Raw genomic sequence first — 27,030 nt, forward strand, 5'->3', positions numbered from 1 at the left:
AATATTTAATATAAATTTCACCCACATTCAATCAAATGAGAGTTGCCCAAGAGTTGCAGTGGATGCTGTCGACTAACTGCTTTTCTTTTATCCCATAATTTCAAAGTTAGGGACAGTAATTCGTTATAACGACAAACCTACTTGAAGTAGAAACATATTCTCAAAACAGCTGGTATGGGTATTAAAACTTTAATTAAAACAAACTACAGGATAAAGTTTCGGTCTTCTTAGATCATCTTCAGGTTATCTTTACGCCATCTTTTGTTAACCTGAAGATGATCTAAGAAGATCGAAACGTTGTTCTGTATTTTATTTTAATTAAAGTTTTAATATCTATACCAGCCATCTTGAGAATACAAAGTTAGGAACAATTAGTGCAGGCAACCCTTAGTTTTGCGCGAATATTAAAAAACAACCAACATGAAAACAATTTTTTTTTGGTTGTGTACAAATTTGTATAATAGGTTATCTGCACTCTGCCCGCCACGAGAATTGGACCCTTCATTTTCAGTCTTGTAATTCCGTGAAGTTACCTTTACCCCACTGTGGAGCTTAATTACAAATTAAAATATGTAAGCTTACAGGTTTTATTTGTCAATTTTCGCGTAAAACTTCTCGAAGGTGATGTTTAAAATTAAGTACAATGTCTGTGCTCTCTCCACCACGGGTATCGAAACTTGATTTCTGGTTATGTGAGTCCGCACACCCCACTGTGTCACTGGAGGGACATTATTCGACTGCTATAAACGCTAGAAGTTTTTAAGTTTGAAGTAATACTCTAGAAAGCTAGTCAACACCATCCAGCATTTACCAACGAATAATTAGATTGCCCGTCACTTATAACGACCTCACAGTTGAAAGAGGGAACATGTTTTGTTACAGTATTCAAACCCGCGACCCAAAGAATTAGTCGAGTGTCCTAGCCACCAGATCGTGGTTCTTACAGAACAAGGCAAAATAAAAAAGACACATCGACAAAGTATAGAAAATACCCAAATAAACACTTAACAACCAAAACTGCTCAACTTAATCAGGTGTTATTCTGAAAAAATGATTCATGGATAAAAAAAGATGACTGGGAAAACCTTACTTCTAACATTTAACAGAGTGAATTTCATTCTTTGTCTTTGGTCCCCTATATCACTTCAAAATGAAATTGTACAAAAATGTGTCGTTTATAAATTATTTCAGTTTCAAAAATACACTAGCATTTCAGACGTGAATCAGAGATGCTAAAATAAGCACCACTTTGATTTTAAAACCTGAAATGCATTTATACTTCTGACTTAGATGTAAAGCGTGTGAAATGAACAGAAAACTGCGCTCGCAAAATACAGCCACGCAGTTATATATATACACGCAGTGTTCCCTAAAGTGTTCTGTTTCAGAAATAAATAAAACCAAAATTAAAATAATAAATATTTTTATTTCTTGCTTTCAAAGTACATATATCATGCTGTGTTGCAGCATGCAGAGTGCATAATTCTTCTTGTGATTCGTGTCATGCGCAAGTTGTACTTCATGACAGCGCAAATTGCAACGTTAAACGTCCCTTACGTGACGTTATTTTAGTGTCTACTGACTGACAGACAGACAACACACTATCTTATTGTTGTGAGAATGGTAAAAACAAGTGACTTCTCTTGTCTACCAAGCAAATTGTTTTTCCCATTGATTTAAACATCAGAAAAATTAAAGTGACTGTTTTTAATCATCTGTGTCATCTGTTGGGAGAGAGGTAACTCTTCGGATTTACAACCCTAAAATAAGGGGTTGGATTTCCCTCGGTGGACTCAGCAGATAGCCAGATGTAGCTTTGCTATAACAAAACACATATACTAAACAAATATTTGCCTTGCTGTCGATTTAAATATTACTAACTGCTTTTTTTGTTTGACATTGTATAATAATTGTATTGTTATCTGTTTCAACGTAGTTATTTTAAGTGTAAGAAGGCTAAACTATTTACTTTATCTAGAGCAAAAACTCCTACTAGCAAGTTAAAGATTTAAATAAAATATTATTTTGTTTGATTTCAACTCTTAACAGTTCTGTTTTTGAACATTATAATATTGTAAATAATGCCAAAACTGAGACATCAAAATAAAAAAAGACAAGTAACAACATTAAAAGAGATAATATGTAATATGTTTAAATGTTTAAATATGCGTGTATAACATATTTTGAAACATTTGATATAGAAATTTTCAGCATTTCTAAACTGAATTGGAATGGATTTTCCATCACTTTTTTTTTTTTAACAATGTCAGCAACAGATTTATTTTTAGGACAACTCAAACAAATTAACGATTCTAAGATTAGAGTACTAATAACGGGGCCTGGCATGGCCTAGCGCGTTAAGGCGTGCGCTTGTAATCTGAGGGTCGCGGAGTCGCGCCAAACATGCTCGCCCTCCCAGCCGTGGGGCATTATAATGTGACGGTCAATCCCACTTTTCGTTTGTAAAAAAGTAGCCCAAGAGTTGGCGGTGGGTGATGATGACTAGCTGCTTTCCCTCTAGTCTTACACTGCTAAATTAGGGACGGCTAGCACAGATAGCCCTCGAGTAGCTTTGTGCGAAATTCCAAAACAAACAAAGTACTAATAACGACAGTATATACCGTTAAGCGTTATTTTTAAATAGCAAGTAGATAACACATGGCACATTTTAATATAAAGGTTACTCCTTAAGAAGAATTGTAGAGCATAAAGGATGGGTCACACAATGCACACTACAATACGAATTAATTTTTTTTAAATAAAGAAAACTAGTTACCAAACATTCAAATAATTGTATTTTATAAAGTTATAACTTTTACTGAATATTCAGAATAAATACTTCGTAATATATCAAGTAAAACTCAATACGCTAGACTTCTGGTCACACAATCTTCACATACTGGTAACAATAGTCGTTATAAATTAACAGTGACTGTAGATTAATCTTCATAGATTGTTCATACGACAGGCAAGTTACTAAACAAAAGTGAATTCCGTAGACAAGTGTAAAAATAACATTTTCTCTATATTATTGTTTCAACTATAGAACGATTATCTTATACAACTATTATAACAATGTAATAATTTACGGGTTCGATTCCCCTCGTTGGACTCAGCAAATAGCCCGATGTGGCTTTGCTATAAGAAAAAAAAAAACACACACACTTGTAGAGTGCTACTATATACGCTAACTCCCATGGAATGCTGTTATAATTTTCAACTAAACTCCGTTAAAGTCCTGTTATATTGACAGGTTGTTAAATGTGATTAACAATATTTTGAAGTTATATATTAAAAAAAGAAAAACTTCCAAGAAAAGAAAGTTGGAAGAATCAGTCTCAGTCTCTTTCTTATTTGAAATTCCATTTGAAAGTCAGTACACATTTACATAAATCCTTGGCTACATGACGACCAGACCTCTTAAAACAATATGGAAGCTGAGGTCACAGAATCGACGGATACGATACGAAAACAAAAGTTAATTATCGTCTTTGCGAGAAACCTTGTGCAAAACGGGCCCAACCCAACGTACACGAAACAATAATATATCCTTCATGGTTTTGTCAATTATCATAAGGTCGCCCTACCGAATAGAACACGAAACATATGACCTCGTGACTATTGTCTAACTGTTGAAAAACAAAACATCTGCCATACACTATTATTTCTAGGCTATGCTGTTGATGCACCACGTTCCATCTGTGGATTAAAATTCACTTATTGATCAAAGTTAACCATGCAGTTTAGCAGTGGCAAAATGTTTGCAAAAAAAAAAAACAAAAAACGTGGAAGAAAGCTTTAATAATTTAAATTCAAAACATGTTTACCAGTGTTACTTCCTTCACGAGTGCAATAACAGATGTTTTAATTGAAGTACTTTATACCTTAATAATTGTTTTGATTAAAGCAAAACTATCTACCCATCTCGTTGTCAGAATTTATATTTCTTTTCAACCTAAATTATGTTATTTTATGAATCAGGCATGCCAATGACATTTATGAAAAAAAGAGGAAAAGGTATATAGCCTGGCGCCAAAGGCGCCATAGCATGGCGCAGCCGCGCCTGACTAGGGGTTCACTAATCATTTCCGGCATGCCTCCCAGGAAATTTTAAAAAAATGGATGCTATTTGGTGTGATTTGGTGCAATCTTGGACATAATTTCTTTATGTTTTTGACATTGCAATGTTGGAAAAGCACACAATGTATATCATATAAAATAGCAAAAGGAAATTAAAAGACTAAATCAAACTAATAAAGACTATAACTTTCATTTACAGTTTTTAGCAGACTGATTTATTCTTTTAATTTGCATTCATTTTTTGGAAGATATATCAAAATATCTAAAATTAACAAATAAAATAAAAAGTAAACAAATGAAATTTAAGATTGTTTATTTGCTATTTATTCAGTTTAATTTTTTTCTAAATCAAAATATATTAATAATATGAGTTAATAAAGCCAAAATTAACTCAGTAAATATTTCAAATACAAATCATTTCATTATTATCCTTTTTGTCATCAATAACATCATCATCATCAACTACTGGTATGCTGCCAATTAAATGTTTTACAGTCATTGCCAATAACTACTACTCTGCTGCATATATTCCATTAAAATTTCAAATCCCATAAAATTACTCTTTTGACCAATCATGACTACCTACAGTTCAAATTGTTCATCTATGCAATCTTGTCATTATACTACTGGTACCTTAATGTCAGTGAATTTTCCATTCTTTCACAAATTGACAATACAAACTAAAACAGCATATGAAGGAAAGCTATGACATTGCTTAAAAATTCAACTACTGATATGGTTCAATATTAAACTCCTGATATCAGTGATATGCCTCAGAAATTAAATTTTGTACAGTCACTGACATCAACAACTACTGCTCTGCTACATGTATTCCATTAAAATTTCAAATTACTTAAAATTACTCTACATGACTACCTACAGTAAAACTTGTTCATCTATACAATCTTGTCAGTAAATTACTGGTACCTCAATATCAGTATATTTTTCATTCTTTCACAATACAAACTGAAACAGCAAATCAAGGAAAGCTTTGACATTGCTTCAAAATAAAATTAATGATATGCTTTAAAATAAACCACTGGCACTGTATGCTGCAGATAATAATAAAATGTTTTTCAGTCACTGATATCAACTTCTGCTCTGCTGCATAAATTACAGTGAAATTTCAAATCACTTAATTTCCTTTGGCTACTTTCCTCTTTTTTTCGAGACAAGGGTTTCCAGTGCTCTCTTCCGAGATTTTTCTCTCCTTCTCTGAATGGGCAGCTCTCTGTGCCTCTGCGGCTTTCTGGACTTTTTCTTTAGCCAAGGTGGCTGGGCCAGATTTCACAGAACCATAGGCCTCAAGCCTTTCTGCCCTTTTCTTCTGATTCTCCCTCAGCTTTGAGGTATACTTTGAAGCTGCTGATCTAATGTCCTTACACATTCTCTTGTATACAGGATCAAAATGAACATCTTTCCTTTAAAACATTTCAATCGCTGTTTCTTTGGAGCGTAGAGAATATTTTATCGTCTGGTATGCACACGATACCAGACCACGAGACCTACAACGAGACTGCCTCCAAGATGGCGGTCAGATTTTTTTTTCTGCAATAAACATTGAAAAAATACGATTTCTCCTCAAAAACCACCTACCCGGCCCCCAAATCGCTCATATTTTCTCCTCGAATTTACACGAATCTCGTGGGTGATCGTTGGCCGTTTGAAAACCGCGGAAATCCGCGTTTCAGCGGAAAAATGGCACGCATGATGAATTGAAATATTATTATTATTAGTTGACACCTAGCCATGATTTTCAGCTCAACCGCCTATTTGTTTAGCCCTCGAAAAATCTGGAAATTATGTGAAGGTTTGAAATAATTTGACCTTTACTTTCTTTTGATCTCTATACTGTTTGACGTTACTTTTCATTTTATTTTGTAAGTTATTTTAAAATTATATTGTTGTTGGCATTCCTTCTTATCACCATCAAATAATATCTGAGATGCGAAACTTAACTGGCATAATGAACATTGTTAAACGATTCAGTGAAACTTCCGGTGACATTTTTGATCGTCAGAATGTCGATATTGTAACTGCGCAGCACTTGGAATACAAGAAGGTCTTGAAATAAATACCAAAAATAGTAATTAAAAATTGTGTATAAACTGCAGTGATTTACCATAACTACATGAAGCTGACATGTAAAAAATATTGTACGTTTTCATTGATAACAAAAATGTTGTTCATAGCTTATTTAAAGAATTGCCTCCCGACCTTGGTGGCTTGGCAGCACGTCTAAGACCTTATAGCACTAAATATCTAGTTTCGATGCTCACGATGGACATAAAATAGATAGCCCAGTGTGTAGCTGTGTGTTTAATAGCAAGCAATTATTAGCAAGATTAAAGCATTTTTAGCACTTTGGAACCGTGGGTAGATTATAAGAGTAACAGTTAAATCCAGCTATTAAATCAGCAAATAATAATTCAAGAAATGATTTTAGATGATGTTGAATGGCTGGCTTCCTTTTGACTTCGAAACTCAGGACGGCTTTGTGCATATAATCGTATGTGATCACGTGTAGCTTTAATTCGAAATCTTGAAAACAAGCTACTGTGAAATCCTATTTTCATTTCCACGTGGTTTTAAATCCTACAAGAATTCTACAGAAAACGAATAGTACACAGATGTCTTCAGAATACATGTTTACACCTTGCTATGCACACCAAGAAAGGAATAATCTTGATTTTTGTTATGAACAACACAGTGCTTCACATTCAACTTTGTGTGTGTTGCTTTTTTTCTGTGTTCTAGATTGACTTTTTAAATTCAGAATGACTCACAATCATTGATTTTACTGGATCATGATAACACCACCACATGTATAAAAGTAGACAAAACTGAGGAACAGTCCAAGTGGTCCACAAAACACGACAGTAGCAACATGATCGTTAAGGTAAGGAACCGTATTTTCACGTTGACAATTATTAGTTATAATAAATTACAAGCCCGTGAACTAACGTATTAGCTAAGTTTGGTGTATTATTCATATTGAACACTGGATATACATAACATTATTGTTCACGAAGTATCTCGCATAACTTTATTGTTGAAGGTTTTTTATACCTGGCATAGGATAAGAATAAAAATATAAATAGAATAAACATAATAAAACTTGAAATTCTGATTTTTTAGTTTTTAATAAAATTACTTGATTATCTTTCGATCATTTTCTTATATTACTAGACAGTTGCTCCATTTTCAGAGCTTTTAAAGCAAACAAAACAGATGATAACAGTTTCTCATTATTGTATTTATTTATAAGATGACGTATGCAAATACATATAGCTTTTTACGTAATATTTTTATGCTTTAATGGATTTATTTTTCAGATTGCCACCTTTTTCGCCTTGCTAGTTGTCGTTCGTGGTGGTCTGTACCATGAAATTTATATGCAAAAACGGCTCGAAAAAAAAAAAATCTCAACAAGTGGGTTTCTCGACATCACTGGTCTGTACCATGGTTTAGCAGGCAGTTCTAGTGTCAGTTCTCGCCGCCAGGATATAAATAATATTTTATCCTATAAAGTGACGTATTTTTTGCCATAAAGAGTAATAGCAATATATTTAACGAATGAAATTCAGCTAAAGGTAATAAGTTGAATTACATAACATATTCACCCACCAATGTTTAGTATAAGCACACATGAAATTTTAGGATAGCTAATTGAGTTAACTCGATTCGAATGAAAATGAATGAAGGCAAATGTTTATCGATTGCTTCTAAATTTTTTAAACACAATTTCAAATATTACAGGACTTTGGTAATTACGCCTTCAACTACGACATTGTTGACCCACTCGGGGCCACCAATGGCCGTTGGGAGGCTGGAGACGGATACGGAAACAAACTTGGAGCCTACAGTCTGACTGACATCGAAGAGTTGAGTACGTTGTTGATGGTGCTGGTTTCTGTGCTGTGGTTAAGACCAACGAACCAGGAACCGCCGCCAGTGCTCCTGCTGAAGCCGTTGTGGCCTCCAGCCAACCAGGTGTTGTCGCTTACTGTAGTGAAGGCTCATGTTACGACTGCCTATGCATATGGAAATCCTGTTCACGCCGCTGGTATCCATAGGGCTCCTGTGTATGGAACTGGATTCTTGAAGTATCATTAAATGCACATATGTATTTTAGTCCTTTCATTAAGATGTATCAATGTACACACATATGAATTATCTTAAAGAATATTCTGTTTCGGCTACTAACATTCTGAGCTTCAAATTCTCGACTACCTAAACCCGAATTCTTCCCGAGTATTAGTATCGTATCTTTATTTACACAAAAGTCTTAACTTATTGCAGTATGCTGAAAATGATAGCGTGTGAGACAGAACTGTATCGTTCTGTCCACCGAGGGGAATTTTTGTATGTACTCACAACTGCCTGTATAGTTTGTATTTATGTAATACATCTTATTTGGTTGGTACAGAAGAACTAGTATCAAATACTTTTCGCGTGTTTTTCAACATAGCATTTTCGAGAATAAAAGTGCCATTGAAAGTCGAGCTGTGAACCAGCTGAATAATTACACCTAATGACTCGATTTAATACAACTTATTGCACGTTAACGTTAATATTTATTTATTTTTTTATAAAGATAAAACTTTGTTTTTTTTCTCTTTCTTGTTCATCAGCACATTAAACACAAGATTAGCTGTGTGTTTCGTACCAACACAGAATAAAATTTTAAAAATAAGTTTCTCAGTCCTAGCTCTTCAGAAAAGAACCCGTATACATTAAGACAATATTTGAACAATGTTCAGCGAACTACCTGAATGGAAATATTAGTATAACTAGACTGGAAACTGAGAAAAGTATGAAATTCTCATCAATTTTGTTTCACAAATGCACATACTTGAGTATAAGAGATTTTGTACATTTATAGCTCAGTTCACAAACTATGTACGGTTTTACACAGTGCTTGACGTTAGAGCCTTTAGTTGAGGTAGGGTGCAACTGGTTCGCTTCAACACGATTCGGTTCATCATGACCGAGTAGTTAGGGCGCTCGACTCCTCATTTGAGGGTCGCGGGTTCGAATCCCCGTCACACCAAACATGCACGCCCTTTCACTAATGGGGCGTTATAATGTTACAGTCAATCCCATTATTCTTTGGTAAAAGAGTAGCCCAAGAGTTGGTGGTGCGTGATAATGACTAGCTGCCTTCCCTCTAGTCTTACACAACTAAATTAGGGACGGCTAACTTAGATAACTCTCGTGCAGCTTTGCGCGAAATTCAAAAACAAACAATCAACAAGAGTCTCTGGAAACTACACGTCTGGAATCCCCCTCTATGTTCTTGAGATAAAATAAAATAATAGTATTATCTATTCTGACATTTAATCTTTACGACATAAATAATCTGCGGTAATGTCGTGAATTGTCCAACACAATACAGTAAACACTGTTTCGGAGGTCATGCAACTTAATGATTTCAAGTAGTATAACCTTTACAGCATTTTGTATTATTTTGTTCACTGTTTTAGTCTCGAGCGTTGGTTTTGATTCGACATGGAATTAAGAATCAAATACACATCAAATTACTTTATTAAAACTACCCCATGTCTTCGAATGTGTATTCTATGGACCAAAATATCAGTATTTAAACGTAAAATACAGTCGTTATAATAAAAGCATGCAAATTCACAACAATGCATAACTTACTAGACCCATCAGAACTATAAACAGTATTGATACATATTGCACGTCACAACTATATAGGATCGTTTCCTTCGTTAATGTTGTTTTGTGTGTGTTTTCTTACAGCAAAGCCAAGTTGGGCTATCTGCTGAGCCCACCGAGGTAAATCGAACCCCTGATTTTAGCGTTTATAATAACCTCGAGACGTTACTGTAGGAGCTACACTATGTATGTCTAGCTCACTTAAAGAAATTTAATGTTCAATAAAAAAATTTTTAAAACCCAACAAAACTAAAATTATCATAGAAGCATGCACAAACAAAAAAAAAGGATATGAACAAATTTGTACGTGCTGTGGAATGGCTGACACCTCTACCCACACAGTTTCACCTCCACGGTTTATTGGTACCTTTCCTTCTGATGTACAGATTCTTCCTTCACAGGCTTCTTCACAGTTATCTTGTTCAGCATCACTGACATGACGACAAGGAGCTGGAAAGTTGAACTTGAAGGCCATTCACAGTAAAAAAGGATTAAAATCTTATAGTTCTGTAAAGAAGAAAAATACAGTTTTGTTCACACTAAATATTGTTCTGAACACAAAATCTCAATTTAGTCCCAATTTATTTTTAACATTTTAACTAATTCCTGGACAATTAAGATTCAAGTCATCTAAAATTTGCAAAGTTTTTCTTTTCCAGTTAAATATAGAATTACAAGAAAGTTAACTGTTTAACAAGTTTTACTGCTATTCATTTAATGTTACTATAAAATCTTTGAGAAAAAACATAATAGTATTCAATATAAATCTTTACAAAGTTCTTAAGTGGAAAAACTTGAAGTAGGCACTTCCTCACATGCAGCAAGCAATATGCAGACTAAATTACTAACTACAATACCCATACAGTAAGACAGCACAAACAATTCATGAGGTAAAAAAAACACAAAGCACAATACGAAATTATTAAAACAATATAAAAGTAATACAAAAAATGGCAAACAAAAACTTAATCACAGCCAATATTTAAAGAAAGTGAGAGATACCAATTCAGTATTATAAGCAAAAGACCCTGGAAACATTTCAAACAAAAATACAGTAGTATTCTTACTGTTTTGTTAGAAAATATTAAAACTCCCACAATCATAGTAAACAGTATTATTTTGTAAAGTTCCTTATAACACACTATTTCTCACATCTAGAATATTGCAATAACCTGTTTTGTTTTTCGTACTCAAGTTCAAATTCAGTCCTCCACAATAACCAACAGTTAAACACACTCACAAGAAACAACAGAGTTCTAAATATTAATGTGGATAATACCCCATACCATTTTTAACAAATGACTTGAAGGTCACCATTTATGAAGCCTGCTCATTGTACATAAAAATATATGGCAAACCTATTCAGAAGAAATATACAATTCTGGTCAAAACAATGCTAAACAGAAGTAAAACTAAATTAAACCTAATGATAAGAGCTTATGTATGTGCTAAAATTTTAATGTTCATTATAACTTAAATAAGATGATTTGTTTCAGTCACTTCAAGTTTAAAATATGTCATGTAAGACAATATTATTATAACTGTAAATTTATGCGTGTCAAGTTATTGTTATAACATTGTTGTAAATATCTGCTGAGCGTTTTACACACAATTTGTTTGTGTAGAGGTAAATGAAAATAAATAGATAACCATAATACAGTTGATTTTAAACCTTGACGACATACATGTCTGTCTTGGAAATTTATTTTTAAAGTTATACAGTCTGAACTACCTAATCACGTGCAAAATACTGTACACAGTAGTGTAATAGTCATTACAAATTATGAAAAAGTATATACATGGTTGTCATGTGTACAGTATATTTAGAAACAACTACATATTGTGTATACAGTCAAAGTAAAACAATTTACTTTGCACTCATCCATATATATTTTAAAACTGTGGAATATTACATACTGTTGGCTGCAACTAGGTAAACTACATATTAATCAAATCCAACCAAATGTACACTATACACATCATAAAAATCATAACATCTAAGCTAATGCACTGGTATCAAATTTAATTTTCTACACGACAAGGAAAATGGATATAAAATATAGTACAACTATCTTGCTGTTCCTGATTCAAATTTAGAAAAAAGGTTAATAACTGAAATACGACTCTTAATATTAGTACTACATTACTAAAGACAGATGTGCCGATACAAATTTATAATGATCTTGGATGTTTTCCATTGTTCTATAAATCTGAGATTATTTCTCTTAGACACAAATTTATTCTTGCTTAATGTGGGTAATATAGCTTACCTTTCATTTATAAAAATACAACTAAACCAAGCATGTACAAGTTCCACATGCATTGCAATCATACAAACAGATCTTTTACTACAAACAACATTTGTACTTCAAAATATTCATGTTATTTGACTTTTCTGACTGATAAACTTAATACTGATTCACAGGAGTTTTGATAAGTTTAAATTAAAATCTGTTCTTTTATCAAGGAAACATCCAAATTTAGCATTATAAATTATAACTATACTTCACAAATTTTACGAAATAATATGCATAAAATTTGAAACTAAAACACTAAAATATGCCTGAAAATAATTACATGTTATATGAATAAACTAGAAATTGTTGATGGTGAAACACAGAATTGCATTACTAAGGAGACAAGTGTGTGTGTTTTCTTATTGCAAAGCCACATCAGGCTGTCTATTGTATCCACCAAATGGAACTGAACCCCCGATTTTAGCATTAAGAATTCATAAATTTACCACTGTACCTGCACAGGAACAGAGTGAATCATAGATACATTCTGTTTACCTTTTAGTTTGTAGATGTTATAAATCAATCTAGTGATGAACTGACAATGTCATAAATCATTTTATTTTTTATTATACAAACTAACAAAAAAGTTCAAAATATGATGATAATTACATGTATATTATGATTAAAACATAACTGGACTGAATGTAAATATATCAGCACCTAAAATTAATTGATAAACATAAAACTGCTTCTGTAATAACTTAAACCTATAAAAATATAATCATGTAATTTTCATACTTTTGTCCAGAAATACATTTCTGAAGTTTAACTTTAAGTATAAAATTTTTTTATTCATGTACCTTTACGATAACAACAACTATTTAGTTATGGTATGTTAAGTGTTTATGCACCACTTGCATACTGGTTTTATTTTTGTGCGACTTCTATTTGTGTAGGTATGTGCTTTATTATATAATTTTGGTTATTTCCTGAGTTTCTTTACACACACACACACACATATATATATATATATATATATATATATATATATATATAAATACTGCACTGTCGTTAATAGTCCATGCTGCCAACTTACTGCCATAATGGAACAGCACTGAAATGTGTTCATAATATTCCATCTATCAGTCAAAATCCAAAGAGTGATGTCAATCTAGTTAGTTGCCATGAATAATCATCAAAGATCATACACAAATATGATAGTAGGGTGTATATTTCAAATTAATATATATTTTTTTCAAAGGTTGGAGGTATAATTGGTAGAAATATCAGGGGTGATTTCTATTTATTTTTTAAAGTATTTAATGGAAACTGTATTCCCACCAAAAAAGATTATAATATTATAATGTCCCTAAGTTGAAAGAACAAGCATTTTTGGTTGGACATGAATTCAAACCCACTACTCCAGACTGTGAGTTGAACTTGGAATATATAAGACCATAACACAAGGTTTTGTGACTAACAGATGAAGATTTCACAAAAGTATCAGTTTGATATCAATGTTACTTTCATTCATTTTTCTCAGTTTTGATAACAAATATTATAATAAAAAAATGTTCATTGTGGCAAACAAAATAATAATTTGATACAAGCAAAAGGTTTATTTCTTCCTAATTCATAACAACATTCTTATATCAATATGACTTGTAAATTTGACACTGAATCAGGCTGTACAATTACAGTCTTCACAATATGTAGACTGCTGCAAGTAATTATGAAAGGAAAAAGTATTTAACATATTCCAGAAACAAAACTATATTTGGTACAATATTTATAATTATAAGCAACAACTTTTAATTGAACTTTACATACATGCTACCAAAGATATTTGTATGAGATATGTTTGAAAATCTTCTTCTTGTATTTGATTTTTTAAATCAGTTTTCAAAACTACAATGAACATGCCTCAGACTGATATTGTCATAAACATCAAAAACTTTATATTCATTAGATATACAAGCTGACTTCAGGTTATTTTTGTTGTTTACCTTCAGTGTTAACTTTGCATCTAGTGCATTGCCATTTATAATCTTTCAAAGGTACACTGGAAATTTTGCTTAGCCAGTCTCTTCATATTTTGGAACGACAAAAACATTCTTTTGTATCAAAAACTACTATCCCTAAAGTTTACACCACGTGAATAACTAAAACACAAACATTTAGCATGTTCAAGAAAGAAATTACATATATCTTAACAGCAAATCCTGACTTTTCCAAAATAAATCTGACCATATCCATTCCCTCTCTTCAGTTGATCACTCACCAAATCAGATTACAAGTATCCAGAGAAGTAGCTTCTACATCTTACAACAATAAAGTTTCATATATAGAAGGAAGTATAAAGTACAATACAACTATTTCATGAAACTATGGATATGACTCTTTGAATGTTAACCCATTCATAGATATCCCTCTTTGTGTGACACTGAAGGGAGAGTCTGCATGATATATTTCAACTAATGATATGCTATGACTAGTCAGTAACATCTTAGTGATCAGCCTTCATTATGCTCTAAATGCCACATGTAATGTGTAGAAATTCACACACCTACATGTGGTAAATTAATACAATAGTATTATGATGTTGAACAACAAAGTTACTGCTACAATGAAATTATGTACCCTCCTTTATTGTTGACATGATTTTGTTGGTATTTACCAAAACCAAGTTTTGTGTGTCTGCAGCATTTTTGCCCTTGCAAAAGATGCTATTAGAAAGCTTTCATGTCCAAATCACACCACTCTTTCATGCATGTTTCCCATAAACCATACAGTATATGAAGACGATGCTTTCAAAATGCATGTCACAACACTGTAATAGCATATATAATCTTTAAGTATTGCTTCTGGTGGCTTGAATGTTATTTATTATTTTATACTAGTAATCGTATTTGTTTCATTCTACACCTTCTTAACTCTATTACTATGTGTAGGGGTCAGAGGGTGTTATCACATTTGTAGATTTGCATTCAAAATTTTATTGATCAATTATTTTACAAATATGTGTGAATACATGTGGTAGCAGATTGTAATTCAAATGTAATAGTACACAATAATTAATTAATTTAAAAATAAATATTTAAACAAGTTCCTAAATATCAATTTTTGTTTGTCATGCACAAAACTGAAGGCTTCTTTGGTTTAAATTATATTTCTGATGTCCAAAGGCAAATTTTACACTTTTTAACAAATAGAAATTTAAATTACCTATTTTGACAAGCTAGAATATAAAATAAAAAACCTCCTTTCTTATCTATTTTCTGAAATATTACTATATTTAGAAAATCAAAAAAGTTAATTCTGTCAATTTCTTTGGTTTTTGGAAATGATTGTTTACACATTCTTACTTTGTTCTATGAAATGTTTACAACCAATTGAAAGCTCAGAATTTTTACCCACATGGTATTTTAGGTTTGAAAAGTGTCTTCATGAGTAGATCCATTTTTTTGTTGTTGTAGACTCACAAGGAAAGGTGAGATGAATTATGTTTAAAAATATTTTTAGACATAAATACATTTTAATTAATAAGAATTATTAATTACACTAGAAATCTGTGGTACTTAAATATAACCTATGATGTTCTTTATATCAATATGTGTATATAAAACAAGAAAAATATTTTACATACTTCAGTTTTAAAATGTGACAAGGCTTAGCAAACTGTGGAAAGTAAGTACACATTCATTGAGAAGGAAACATCATTGTTTTTCTGTATTTCTTTACTTAATGTTCTGTGCTCTATGATAAGTAATTGATATTTCAAGATTTACTTGTAGACAGTAATAATAATAATATGTATAAATATACGTAAAATGTACTGCATTACAACTGAAACATGATTGTATTCTACAAAATACTGGTCTTCAACAAAGTTATTTCATCAATATCATATATATCATTCTCAGCAGTTTTCAGTTCATCTCTGTGTGCTTCTACATCATTATGATTTAAAGATTTATATTCTTTTGAATCCAGTTTATGATTAACATTGTAATTGTGTCTGTTGAGGTTCACACAAATAGTGATTTTTACTGTTTTAGTTACTGATGAAGTCATGATCAGAAAATTATTTTTGGAGCAGTTTGGTCGTACATAAGTTGTTTAATATTTCACTGCATGGAGTAAGTCTGCAGCAGACATTCCAGTTGTATGATAAATTTTAATTGTTTTTCATAAATTGGTTTTGATTCATAGTTTTAACACAAAACATTGTTTAATCTTTTTGCTTATTTTATTCAGTATGTTATATTTTCTGTTGTTACATACTTTTTAAATAGGGTTAAAGTATCTATGTAAATCAGATGCAAGTCTTATATGAATACTGATCTTTTATTTTTGGCAAACGTTATATGCTGTATCTATTGTGCTGTAACACTTGTAGTTGTGTTTTTATTGTCATGTCATCCTGAAGTGAGACTATTTTACATCATTACAATAATTAGTACTTCCTTACTGTGAAATGGACTGTAGTACAGTGCACAAGGTTCAGAGTTAGAATTAACAGTGTGGAATATGTATTAAAGTTATTGATTTCATCTCTATCTACACATCTTCTTGTTCAATTCTCCATGAGCCTGTTGTAGTCAGTAGTTGGATGGAGACTTAGTTTTAATGTTTGAGTAATGATTATTTTGGTGATTGCACAATGATATTAGGTGGAATTTCTTATTGTTCATGTTTGAAACAATTCTGTGCAAAACATTTAGGATTTGTATTTTGCAGCTACTTATAACTGTGTGACAGGCATTACTGTACTTGAATACCACACATTAAGGTCAATCTGAGGCTTAGTTTAATAAACTGAGTGCTAGCTCAGCTAGTGTGCTTTCTGAAGAGAATAAACCATGGTTACTTGGAAATTTAATTTGAATGATTAGCCAAATGTCTCATCATCTTATTAGTGACGTGCATGAATGGATTAAGGAGATTCCAACTATCCCTGTATCTACTATCTCGCAAAACCACAGCCAAGGGAACTGGCTTGGAGAAATCAACATAACCAGTCAAAAGTTCACAGTTCCTCCTGCACAATTTCTCAGGCTTTGCAAAGTGTATTCAGAAGTAAACTTGTCTTTTTGTTGTTATAGTTTATGAAGAAAGTGTGATGTTCAAAAGATTTTGTTTTTAGACCAGATACAGTTTACTTAATAAAAATGATTAATACAATGGAATTTTATAGTATGGATAAAATAACTTATGATTTTGTATTATTTAACAATGGTTACATAAAAAAAACATACTTTGCATACTCCTTTTGGAAGTTTGAAACTGAGGTGGTGAAAATACACATTCTGATACCACATGTCTACTGAATGGCATAATATCATAACATTCATTTCAATTTCTATGACTTAATGACAAAAGTTGGATAAGAAAAATTTACTTACAACAAAATTTTTCATTAAACATTTTCTTCAAAACACTAATTTCAAATCAGGTGGTTAAGGCACTCAACTCGTAACACGTGGGTTAAGGGATTGAATCCTCGTCACAACAAACATGCTGGCCCTTTGAACTGTGGGGGTGTTAAATGTGATGGTCAATTCCACCATTCACTGGTAAAAGAGAAGCCCAAGAGTTGGTGGTGGGTGGTGATGACTAACTGCCTTCCCTCAAGCCTCACATTACTAAATTAGGGAAGTCTAGCACAGATAGCCCTCGTAAAGCTTTGCTGGAAATTCAAAACAAATGAGTTTGGTTTTAAATTGGAAATTATAATTCAAATTTTAGTATTATATATCAGTTAAATTTTTAATTTAAAAGTGAATATTGAAAAAACAAAACAATTTCTAAATATCAGTTTTTATGCATTTTATGATGTGCTCAAATTAGAGTTTGTGATGTCCAAATACCAAGACTATAGTTTCTTATGAGTTAGGAGCTCAAATTACTGATATTGAGAACTTATAATATGGAAAATTGAATCTCCCATCTTTTCTGCTTGCTGCATTTACTGAATTAGTCTCAGTGCCCCTACCTACCTCTTGCCATTTTGGAAGCACTTGCTAATGTACACTTACTTTTGAATATTACTCAAACAGAGCTAAGTTACTGATATAGTAAATTATGGCTTTTTGTTATTTTGAAATGTACACATGCTAAATCTTAAATATTATTTTGTTTCACATCTTACTGTAAAATTTTATGAGACTTGATATTCAGTACTGAGTCAAGCCCCAAATGAGTAAAAAAGTTCAAAACTAGAAAATATTATTGTTTACTCTACTTCTTTATTTACTGTTCTGAATTTTAAGATAAATTAAATTTAAGAACTTTTTATAACTTATAACTCAGTTGTGACTATTTTACAAAATACTAGTTTACACAAATACAGCCAATACAGGTCACTTTGTACAGACTGTAAACCAGTGCTTTTCAACCTTTTTGCAGGTGCAGATCCCCCGAGGAGCTCATTTTTTCTTGCGGATCCCCTTGTACATGAATATATATATATAAGATTTTTTATTTCATTGAAAAAATATATACGGTTTATATACACAAAAACACAATACAGTACCATCTAAATTTGTTTATTCAAGAGAATTACAAATTAATGTGAAATTTGTCCTTGGTGATTTTTGAACAGAACTGGATAGTTTGGCCTGGTTTTAGAAAGACATACACGCATCTCTTCTTCAAGTGCTAGTAATTTATTTCTTTTCTTACTTTTAATGTTCGTCATGGTGGAAAATCCTATTTCACACAGGTATGATGTAGAAAACTGCAGGAGAATGCGCAGAGCCTTATTCGAGATTGATGGATATTCTTTTGCAGTTAAAATCCAAAATGAGTCCAGATCAAGTTCAGTGTGCTTCATTCTAAGTGTCCGGTCATTTGAAATACCTGCCAACTCTTCCTCGTCGATCAAACTGAAATCCACGTTCAAAGATTCAACAAATGGATTTCTAATCCAATCATACTCTTCAAGCGATATTGAAGGGAAATATTTATCCAATCCTTTAATTAAAGATTCCAGATGGTTAATTATCAATGGCAAAATGTCAATTAAATTTGTTCTTTGAACTAAAGTGGGAAACATTTCACAATTGCCTCGCGAAGCATGCTTTTTCCAAATAATCAATTTCCTTTTGAACGCATTGATTTTATCTACCGAAGTTAGAATGTTCTCCTTTTTCCCTTGCATACTCATATTCAAATTATTCAGGTGCTGGAAGATGTCAGATAGGTAGGCCAATTTTAAACACCAACTTTCGTCACTCAGAAATTTCACATATTCAATATTGTTGCTTGTAAAGAAAATCATTAGTTCTTCTCTAAGTTCATAAAATCGAGATAGCACTCGTCCTCGAGAGAGCCATCGGACTTCTGTATGAAATAGAAGCGTGACATGTTCAGCATCCATGCTTTCGCAAAGTTTAGTGAACTGCCGGCATTTCACTGGCCTTGACTTTAAGTAGTTGACCATCTTGACCACCATATCAAGTACCTCTTTTAGCTCTGTGCCAATAGCTTTGGCAACTAGAGCTTCACGATGAAGAAAGCAATGTGTTATGAAAATATTTGGCTGAGATTGCTTTACCAATGTGACAAAACCTTTTACACTTGCAATCATTGAAGGACAACCATCTGTGCATATTCCAACACACTTTTCCCATGTCAAGTCCCAGTGATTCAAGTACGAGGTAAGTGCATCATATATATCTTGTCCTTTCGTTGTTTCTGGTAGTTCTCTGCAACATAAAAAGTCTTCGACAATTCCATCATTTTCAATAAATCTAATAAAAGCAAGTAACTGTGATTTTCCACTTAAATCTGTGCTTTCATCCACTTGAATAGCAAAAAAATCAGCAGCTTTCAATTTTAACATAACCCCTTTTTCGATATCAACTGACATGTCCGTAATCCGCCTGCCTATTGTGTTGTCAGACAGAGGGATGTTCTTAATTTCTTCAGCAGCAGCATCTCCAAAAAAAATCTTCGCAATGGTAACACATGCTGGTAATATTAACGATTCAGCGATTGTATGTGGCTTCATCTGCTTGGCTACGATCTTTGCCACAGCAAAGCTTGCTTGGTTCGCTTTTTTGCTGATGTTGAACTTCCTTTCAAATATACGAGCTTGTTTTGAAGTAGATTCTTTCAGTCTTTGAAAGTATTCTTTGGTTTTATCAGCCAAATTAGGATGTTTTGATATCAGATGACGCTTCAACTTAGATGGCAGCATTGAACTGTTTGATAAATTCTCACCACAAACTAAACATAATGGTGATGGGCAGTTCCGATCGTCGCTAGCAATAAATCCAAAAGCTAAATAATCTGAATCATATAGTCGAGTCTTCTGATTGTTATCAATTTTTATAACGTTTTCTTTCTTCAAATCCATTTACAAGCATTCAATAAAAAATAAAAAAATTGAATAGGTACTCACACTTCACGTTGTCTAGCCGATGACGAGTAATCTGAGACAATGTTTTATGGTTTAAATTAAACTACGCTAGGCTATACATCAGTAGCGCCTGGCGCTGCATGATTGGATAACGCATACAGTTCTGTAACCTTGAATGACGCCTATTCTACACCGTTCTTTCGGCAATGCTTCGTCATCGAACTCATACAAGCCGATACGCACGCATTTCTTCATTCATCTATAGTTTTCTCTTCAGCAGTGTTGCAGTAGCCTCCTGCCTGCCTTTCCCACGCTCCGCATAGACGTCACGTGCGCACGTCCGAGTCCCGACCTTCGATTAACACTGATGACCTTATTTGGTAATCTGCCACCTCGCGCTCTCATTCGTTCCTTCCTTCCTATTGTACCTCTCCTAGTTAAGCGAGCTCGAGGTAAATTCAAATATACAATAAAGCTGATACACAAGAAGTAAACAAGCAGAGCGTCACGCCGGATAGTATTGGCTACATTAAATGTTTCAATTAAATGACGTAGAGCGTCGTCATAACTGGACTGCTCGACTGCAAATGTGCGCGCGCAGTTCTTCCCTAACGTTAGCGAAGGTTGCTGGTTTCAGATGTTAATGACGAGTTATCTCGACAAGATGCACTAATTACATTGATACAGTGTACTACTGTACCTACATTGATGTGATACTACATATTGATACACATTGATACTACATTAATTGCACATTGTACATCTGTCGGTCTTGCGGATCCGCGGATCACGGGTTGAAAACCACTGCTGTAAACTATGACTGTAAACATTTACTATAACTTCATGGTTGAGTAATTACTGTAACGTTGCTCATCAGACTGCTATAATTGTATATTTCACGACTTTGATATGATGATCTCTTTATCACATCAACAAAGTGACACAAAAATTATGTCATAGTGAAACAGGCATGCTGTAACTAATTAAGACTTGAGATACTTCCTCAGGCAATGTTTTATATTTTATACTTGTGAGGAATATCGAAGTTTTAACTGAAGAAAATACTTCATAACATTAATCATTAAGTTTACCACAGATAGTTACAAAAATGACTGGTCCACTGCCTATAACTTTTATTTATAAAGACATGTTCTAGAAAATATTTAAAAGTAAAAATTAAAGATCAAAATAAAATGGCTTATTTCACATGAAAAGTCAATGTAAGTATTAGCATGATAAAGAGTAATATTATAATCTGGAATCATACCACTGATGAATGCAAGTAACTAAAAATAAATTTGTCGAGTGTAAAACAAGTTCTAAAACATGGATCAATAGTTTTTCATGTTTAACTTTCATTTTCAGTATTGCTACAGAATTTAGTAAGTTTTGCAGACTGACTGATATATAGGCCATCTAATTTACATATAAATCTTCAAACTCAAGTTTTATTGTGTGAGAAGACTGTAACACTAAAATCTTTCAGCCTTTTCTGTTCTCCACGAATAATTGTTAATGTAATATCAACCAACTATTAAAAGAAAAAACCTGCAAATGAACAGACAAAAATATAAAAATTGAAATTTCACTTGTTACTAAAAAGCAAAATTATCAGTTTGTAGGCACAAGGATGTTAATCCAGTTTGTTTGTAAAAAAAGAAGTTATCTAAGCTGAAATATAGATATAAACAAATTTCTTCCAGCAAACTGTTTTAAACTGATCACTTTCTTGGCAAAAGAAACAGACACTTCATAATTATGCTACTGAAGACCTAATCCAGGAACTTCAAACTACTTTTTTCTAGTAAATTACAACTAGTTATATTGTGATTTCACTTTCCTTACACTTCTATGAAAAAGAGATTCTCATTTAACATTTAGACGTGTAGACATAACAAAGAAATAAAAATCTAGACCAGCACTTCCTGAAGTGTTGTTGTCCACATCTCCTCTTTAATAAATGTGGTTTCTTCCACACACACCCTTTTTCAAATGAAGAGATACAATACACACAGATTAAAATGTTATATGTGTTGTTGCAATTATTTATAACCTCATTAAAAAAAAATACATTAAAATGCTTAATTTTGCATTAGTACATAATCAACTGCATCCTAACTGCTGCTGTCACTTTTGTCACCTACACTTTTGGAAATGTTTATTAAAACCACATTAATTGTTTCCCTGTAAATAATACATACCCTAACTGCTTCATTCATGATATAAAGAATACAAGCTACTGTAAATCACTTCAGCTTCTTGTGACCTTTCTGAGCAAATCATTATGGCAGAAGAATAAAACTTTTACTGGTACACATGACAGCAAATATACACTAGCCCAGTGGTTGCAGCTGTGAACAAGCTACTTTAAGTCACTTCAGCTTCTTGTAGCCTTTGTATGCAAATTCTTATGGCAGAAGAACAAAATTTTATTGGTATGCATGACAGCAAATAATATAATGGAGACACAGAGCAAATCATTCTTTCTATTTCTTCTGCTACTGCTTTGGTGTGTGTGAAGTGTATGTGTTTTCTTAAAGCAAAGCCACATTAGGCTATCTGTTGTATCAACTAAGAGGAATCAAACCCCTGATTTTAGTGTTGTAAAGACGAAGACTTACTGCTGTCCGAGCTAGAGGCACTGCCTTAGTTAATGGATGCTTTACCATCAAAACTAATAAATATGCCTCTGAAACAACATCATGTGATGCGTTTTCCCAGAAAGGTCGAGAACTTTACATTTTTTGTCATTTTAATGTCACATATGTCAATTTTATACATACAACAGATTATAAAAAGCACTAATATCTTTTAATATTACCTTAATTGTGGTATGTGAATAAAAGATACATCATAGTACACTTATATCTCTCTAGAGTAATCACTCTTTAATCAGGTACGTACTTCTACGATGGTCGACTCCTGATACCTCCTATGCGTTGACCATTTCTCACAGAACACGGTAAACCTACATGACAATGGACATAGTTCAGTTCAGCTAGACAGATCATTATTTCTCGTTAGAACGGATAAGTTGATGTTTACGTTTTATGGACTGGCGACCAGAGTAACAAACGTGTTGTAATTGTAAGACGTATACTGTTGACTATAACATAACAATTAGGAGATCCTGCCGATTACAGTTCACTTCCATGCCACGTTAACAACGTCTGGCTTAATTTATCACAGTATTGATATGTGAACACCAACACTGAGTTAATCAACTAAAAAGTTTATCAATATTCAGGAACTCACATTCCTTAGACTGATCTTTATTCGATTCGATCGCTCTACCTGGTATTAACATACAATCTTGTTAACAAATGGATATTACACTTCCCTCCCTACTACCGCCATGCTTGTTTTCATATTTTTCTTCTTTAACTTAAGCGCCACCTAGTGACTGACCGATTTAGTCAGTTCAGAATGAAAACAAAACTGATTATGCAGATGAAAAACTATTCCATGAAAAGAGATAAATAACATTTTCATTTTCTCAACTCCTTATGGCACATTACATGAAAATATTTATTTTATGAGAAAATGAGAATTTTCTTAAAGAAACAATAATTCAGTTACAACTGGTTTCAGTTTAGTATCATACTTTTAGAAACATTAAAACAACAATTATTTATTTTGTATAGTGTAAAGTACTTTATCACTACTCGTGTCAGGAATAAGTTTGCTTTTCAAATGCCCCCCGATAGTACAGCGGTATGTCTTCGGATTTACAAAGCTAAAATCAGGGGCTCGATTCCTTTCGGTGGGCTCGGCAGATAGCCCGATGTGGCTTTGCTGGAAGAAAATACTAAAATACAATTGCTTCTCAAATCTGGCCCGGCATGGCCAAGCGTGTTAAGATGTGCGACTTGTAATGTTAGGGTCCTGGGTTTGCATCCCCGTCGCGCTAAACATGTTCGCCCTTTCAGCTTTGGGGGCGTTATATGTTACGGTCAATCCTACTATTCGTTGGTAAAAGAGTAGTCCAAGAGTTGGTGGTGTATGGTGATGACAAGTTGCCTTCCCTCTTGTCTTACACTGCTAAATTAGGGACGGCTAGCACAAATAGCCCTCGTATAGCTTTGTGCGAAATTAAAAAAAAAGTTGTTAAAATAAAACTTAAGAAGCGTTATCTGCTGTTTCAAAATACAAACAACAAAATATATTATTTATGATTAAAAAACACCCGGTAGAAGTTTAAATTAATTACATTTCATACTTTTCTGAAGGTTGAAGACTTGAAAAATAGCAACGACTAGCGCATTTCGCCGTCGAGTAGCTTTGCGCGATATTAAAAAAAAAATTCTTCTACTTGTTATATTTTAGTGATATTCGAATCGTGTATATTTAACAGAAATAACTTTAAAGAAAGGGTTTATACTTGAAACATTGGGTGGCAATAAAGGTTCCTAAATTTTATTATCTTTATATCAAACTTCTTTTTTTTGTATTTCAAAATTAATTTAGATCGCAGTAGAAACAATCATTACCTAATTTAAAACAACGTTGGTTTGTAACAGTGTCCAATAGAAACACCGCCTATACGTAATTACGTCAAAAGTGGAACTCAGTTATCGCTTAGGGACAAGTTTTATTTAAATAAATTTAGAAAAGAATCATGGCAGAGAATTTCCGCAGAAAATTTATCAATATCTTCAGATTTGGAAAGAGAGTAAAGTAGGTTGTACTTTTAAGCACCGTATCTCATTGTTTAAAAACATCTCTTCCAATTAACGTTTAAAATTTGTTCTAATTTAATATAATAACTTTATCTCAGAAATGACTTTCCAACTTTCTTAACAGTCAGAAAATAAGGCTTAATGTATCGTTTACCTGCTCTGCTCTGAACCTTTTTTGCCAGAGGCGAATGCCCTATAAAGAGAGATAGTTATACAAGTTATCATGTATAACAGCGAAATACCTCCACTGGTTAAAAATAATAATATTTTTCTCAAAGTCCCAGAAAATGTGTTTATGCAGAAGAGTTGAAAAACACAGGCTGCAGTAGCAACCTTGCTTTAGGCTTAGGTATATTCCAACTTGATGGTAAATCATTAAACGTGTTAAATTATCGTGATCTTCAAACTATTGTGTTTTAATGATTCATTTTTAGAACTAAAAAGTAAATGTCTTTAGCAATGGAAGTAATGAGTGGGGAAAAGGTCCCTAGCATCGGGGTCAAAAAGTGGGGTAAATATCTTTAGCAACGGAATGAGCAGTGGGGGAATGTCCCTAGCAATAGGGGTAAACAGTATGTGAAATGCCCATAGCAACGGGATTAAGCAGTTGGGGAAATGTCCCAAGAATCGTGTATAAACAGTAAGGGAAATGTCCCTAGAAACGGGGGTAAACAGTGTTGGAAATGACCCTAGCAACGGTGGTAAGCAGTGTTGGTAATGTCTTTAGAAAAGAGGGTAAGCAGTGTCCGAAATGTTCCAACAACACCTATAGGCAGTGGGGAAATGACCTTAGCAACGGGGGAAAGAAGAGGGGTAAATGTCCTTAGCAACTGGGGTAATCAGTGAAAGAAATGTCCCTAGCAACGGGGGGTAATCAGTTTTGGAAATGTCACTACCAACGGGAATAAGCAGTGTCTGAAATGCCCCCAGCAACAATGTAAGCAGTGGGTTTAATGTCCTTGGACATTGGGTAAGCAGTGGGGAAATGTCCTTAGCAATGGGGTGTATTAAAAGGGGGTAATGTTTAGCAATGAAGCTAAACAGTAAGGTAAATGTCCCTAGCAACGGGAATAAGCAGTGGGCGAAATGTCCTTAGAAAGAGGGTGTATTCAGTGGGGAAAACGTCCCTAGAAAGAGAGATAAACAGGAAGGTAAATGTCCCTAGAAACGGGAGTAAGCAAAGGGTGAAGTGTTTCTAGCAAAGGGTGGTTAGCAGTTGGGAAAATGTCCCTAGCAACGGGTGTATGCAGAGGGGGAAATGTCCCTAGTAATGGGGTGTAAGGAGTGTCGGTATGTCATAAGCAACAGGGGCAAGCAGTGTCGGAAATATCCTTAGAAACGGTGTTAAGAAATGGGTGAATGTCCTTAGCAACAGGGTTAAGCAGTGGGGAAAATGACCCTAGCAATGGGGGTAAACAGTGGGGGAATGTTCCTAGCAACGGGTAGTAAGCAGAGTCGGAAATGTCCTCAGCAAAGGGGGTAAGCAGTGTCGAAATGTCCCTAGCATCTGTGTTAAACAGTGGGTTAATGCCCTTAGCAACGGGGTAAGCAGTCGAGAAATGACCCTAGCAATAGGGGTAAGCAGTGAGGGAAATGCTTCTAGGAATGAAAAGAAAGCAGTGGGGAAATGTCCCTATTAACGATGGTAAGTAGTGGGGGAAATGCCCTTAAAAACAGGGTAAGCAGAGGGGGAAATGTCCCGAGAAACGGTTTATAGCAGTGGCGAAAATGTCCCTAGCAACGGGGGTAGGCAGTATTGGAAATGTCCCAAACGACGGGAAATAAACAGAGTTGGAAATGTCCCATGAAAAGGTGTAAACAGTAAAGGAAATGTCCCTAGCAACGGGAATAAGCAGTGGGAAATGTACCTAGCAACGGGGGTAAGTAGTGGGGTAAATGTCTTTAGCAACGGAGGTAAACAGTAAGGTAAATTTTTCTAACAACGTGGGTAAGCAATGGAGGAGATATCCTTTGCAACGGGGATAAG

The 27,030-nt window shown here is 33.5% G+C and overlaps 2 protein-coding genes and 1 long non-coding RNA gene across 6 annotated transcripts in view; 1 reads left to right on the forward strand and 2 right to left on the reverse strand.

Moving 5' to 3' along the window:
- The window catches only part of LOC143242790 (uncharacterized), a 43,834-nt gene extending 20,094 nt beyond the window's left edge, over positions 1-23,740 (reverse strand). For 2 of the 4 annotated variants that reach the window (XM_076486291.1, XM_076486290.1), the window contains exons 1-2: positions 23,269-23,740; positions 10,101-10,269 (exon numbers count right to left, since the gene is read on the reverse strand). In XM_076486291.1, the coding sequence (XP_076342406.1) occupies positions 10,101-10,237 (137 nt within the window). In that variant the 5' untranslated portion in view covers positions 10,238-10,269; positions 23,269-23,740. Of the gene's footprint in view, positions 1-4,376; positions 8,162-10,100; positions 10,270-23,268 lie in introns of those variants that run through there. The other 2 variants (XM_076486289.1, XM_076486288.1) reach the window with 2 other exon arrangements.
- LOC143242791 (uncharacterized) lies at positions 6,896-7,631 on the forward strand. The gene is made up of 2 exons (XR_013023248.1): positions 6,896-6,979; positions 7,416-7,631. It is a non-coding gene; the product is annotated as an uncharacterized LOC143242791 (long non-coding RNA).
- Positions 18,568-20,361, reverse strand: LOC143243304 (zinc finger BED domain-containing protein 5-like). The gene has a single exon (XM_076487154.1). It carries the CDS (start codon positions 20,359-20,361, stop codon positions 18,568-18,570), a length of 1,794 nt encoding a protein of 597 aa, XP_076343269.1.
- Positions 23,741-27,030: the final 3,290 nt, after the last annotated feature.

The sequence above is a fragment of the Tachypleus tridentatus genome, unplaced genomic scaffold, assembly GCF_004210375.1.
Source record: "Tachypleus tridentatus isolate NWPU-2018 unplaced genomic scaffold, ASM421037v1 Hic_cluster_2, whole genome shotgun sequence".
Taxonomy (NCBI): domain Eukaryota; kingdom Metazoa; phylum Arthropoda; class Merostomata; order Xiphosura; family Limulidae; genus Tachypleus; species Tachypleus tridentatus.

Excerpts from the sequence above, each read along its gene's own strand:
- LOC143243304 (XM_076487154.1), bottom strand. The coding sequence starts at position 20,361 with ATGGATTTGAAGAAAGAAAACGTTATAAAAATTGATAACAATCAGAAG.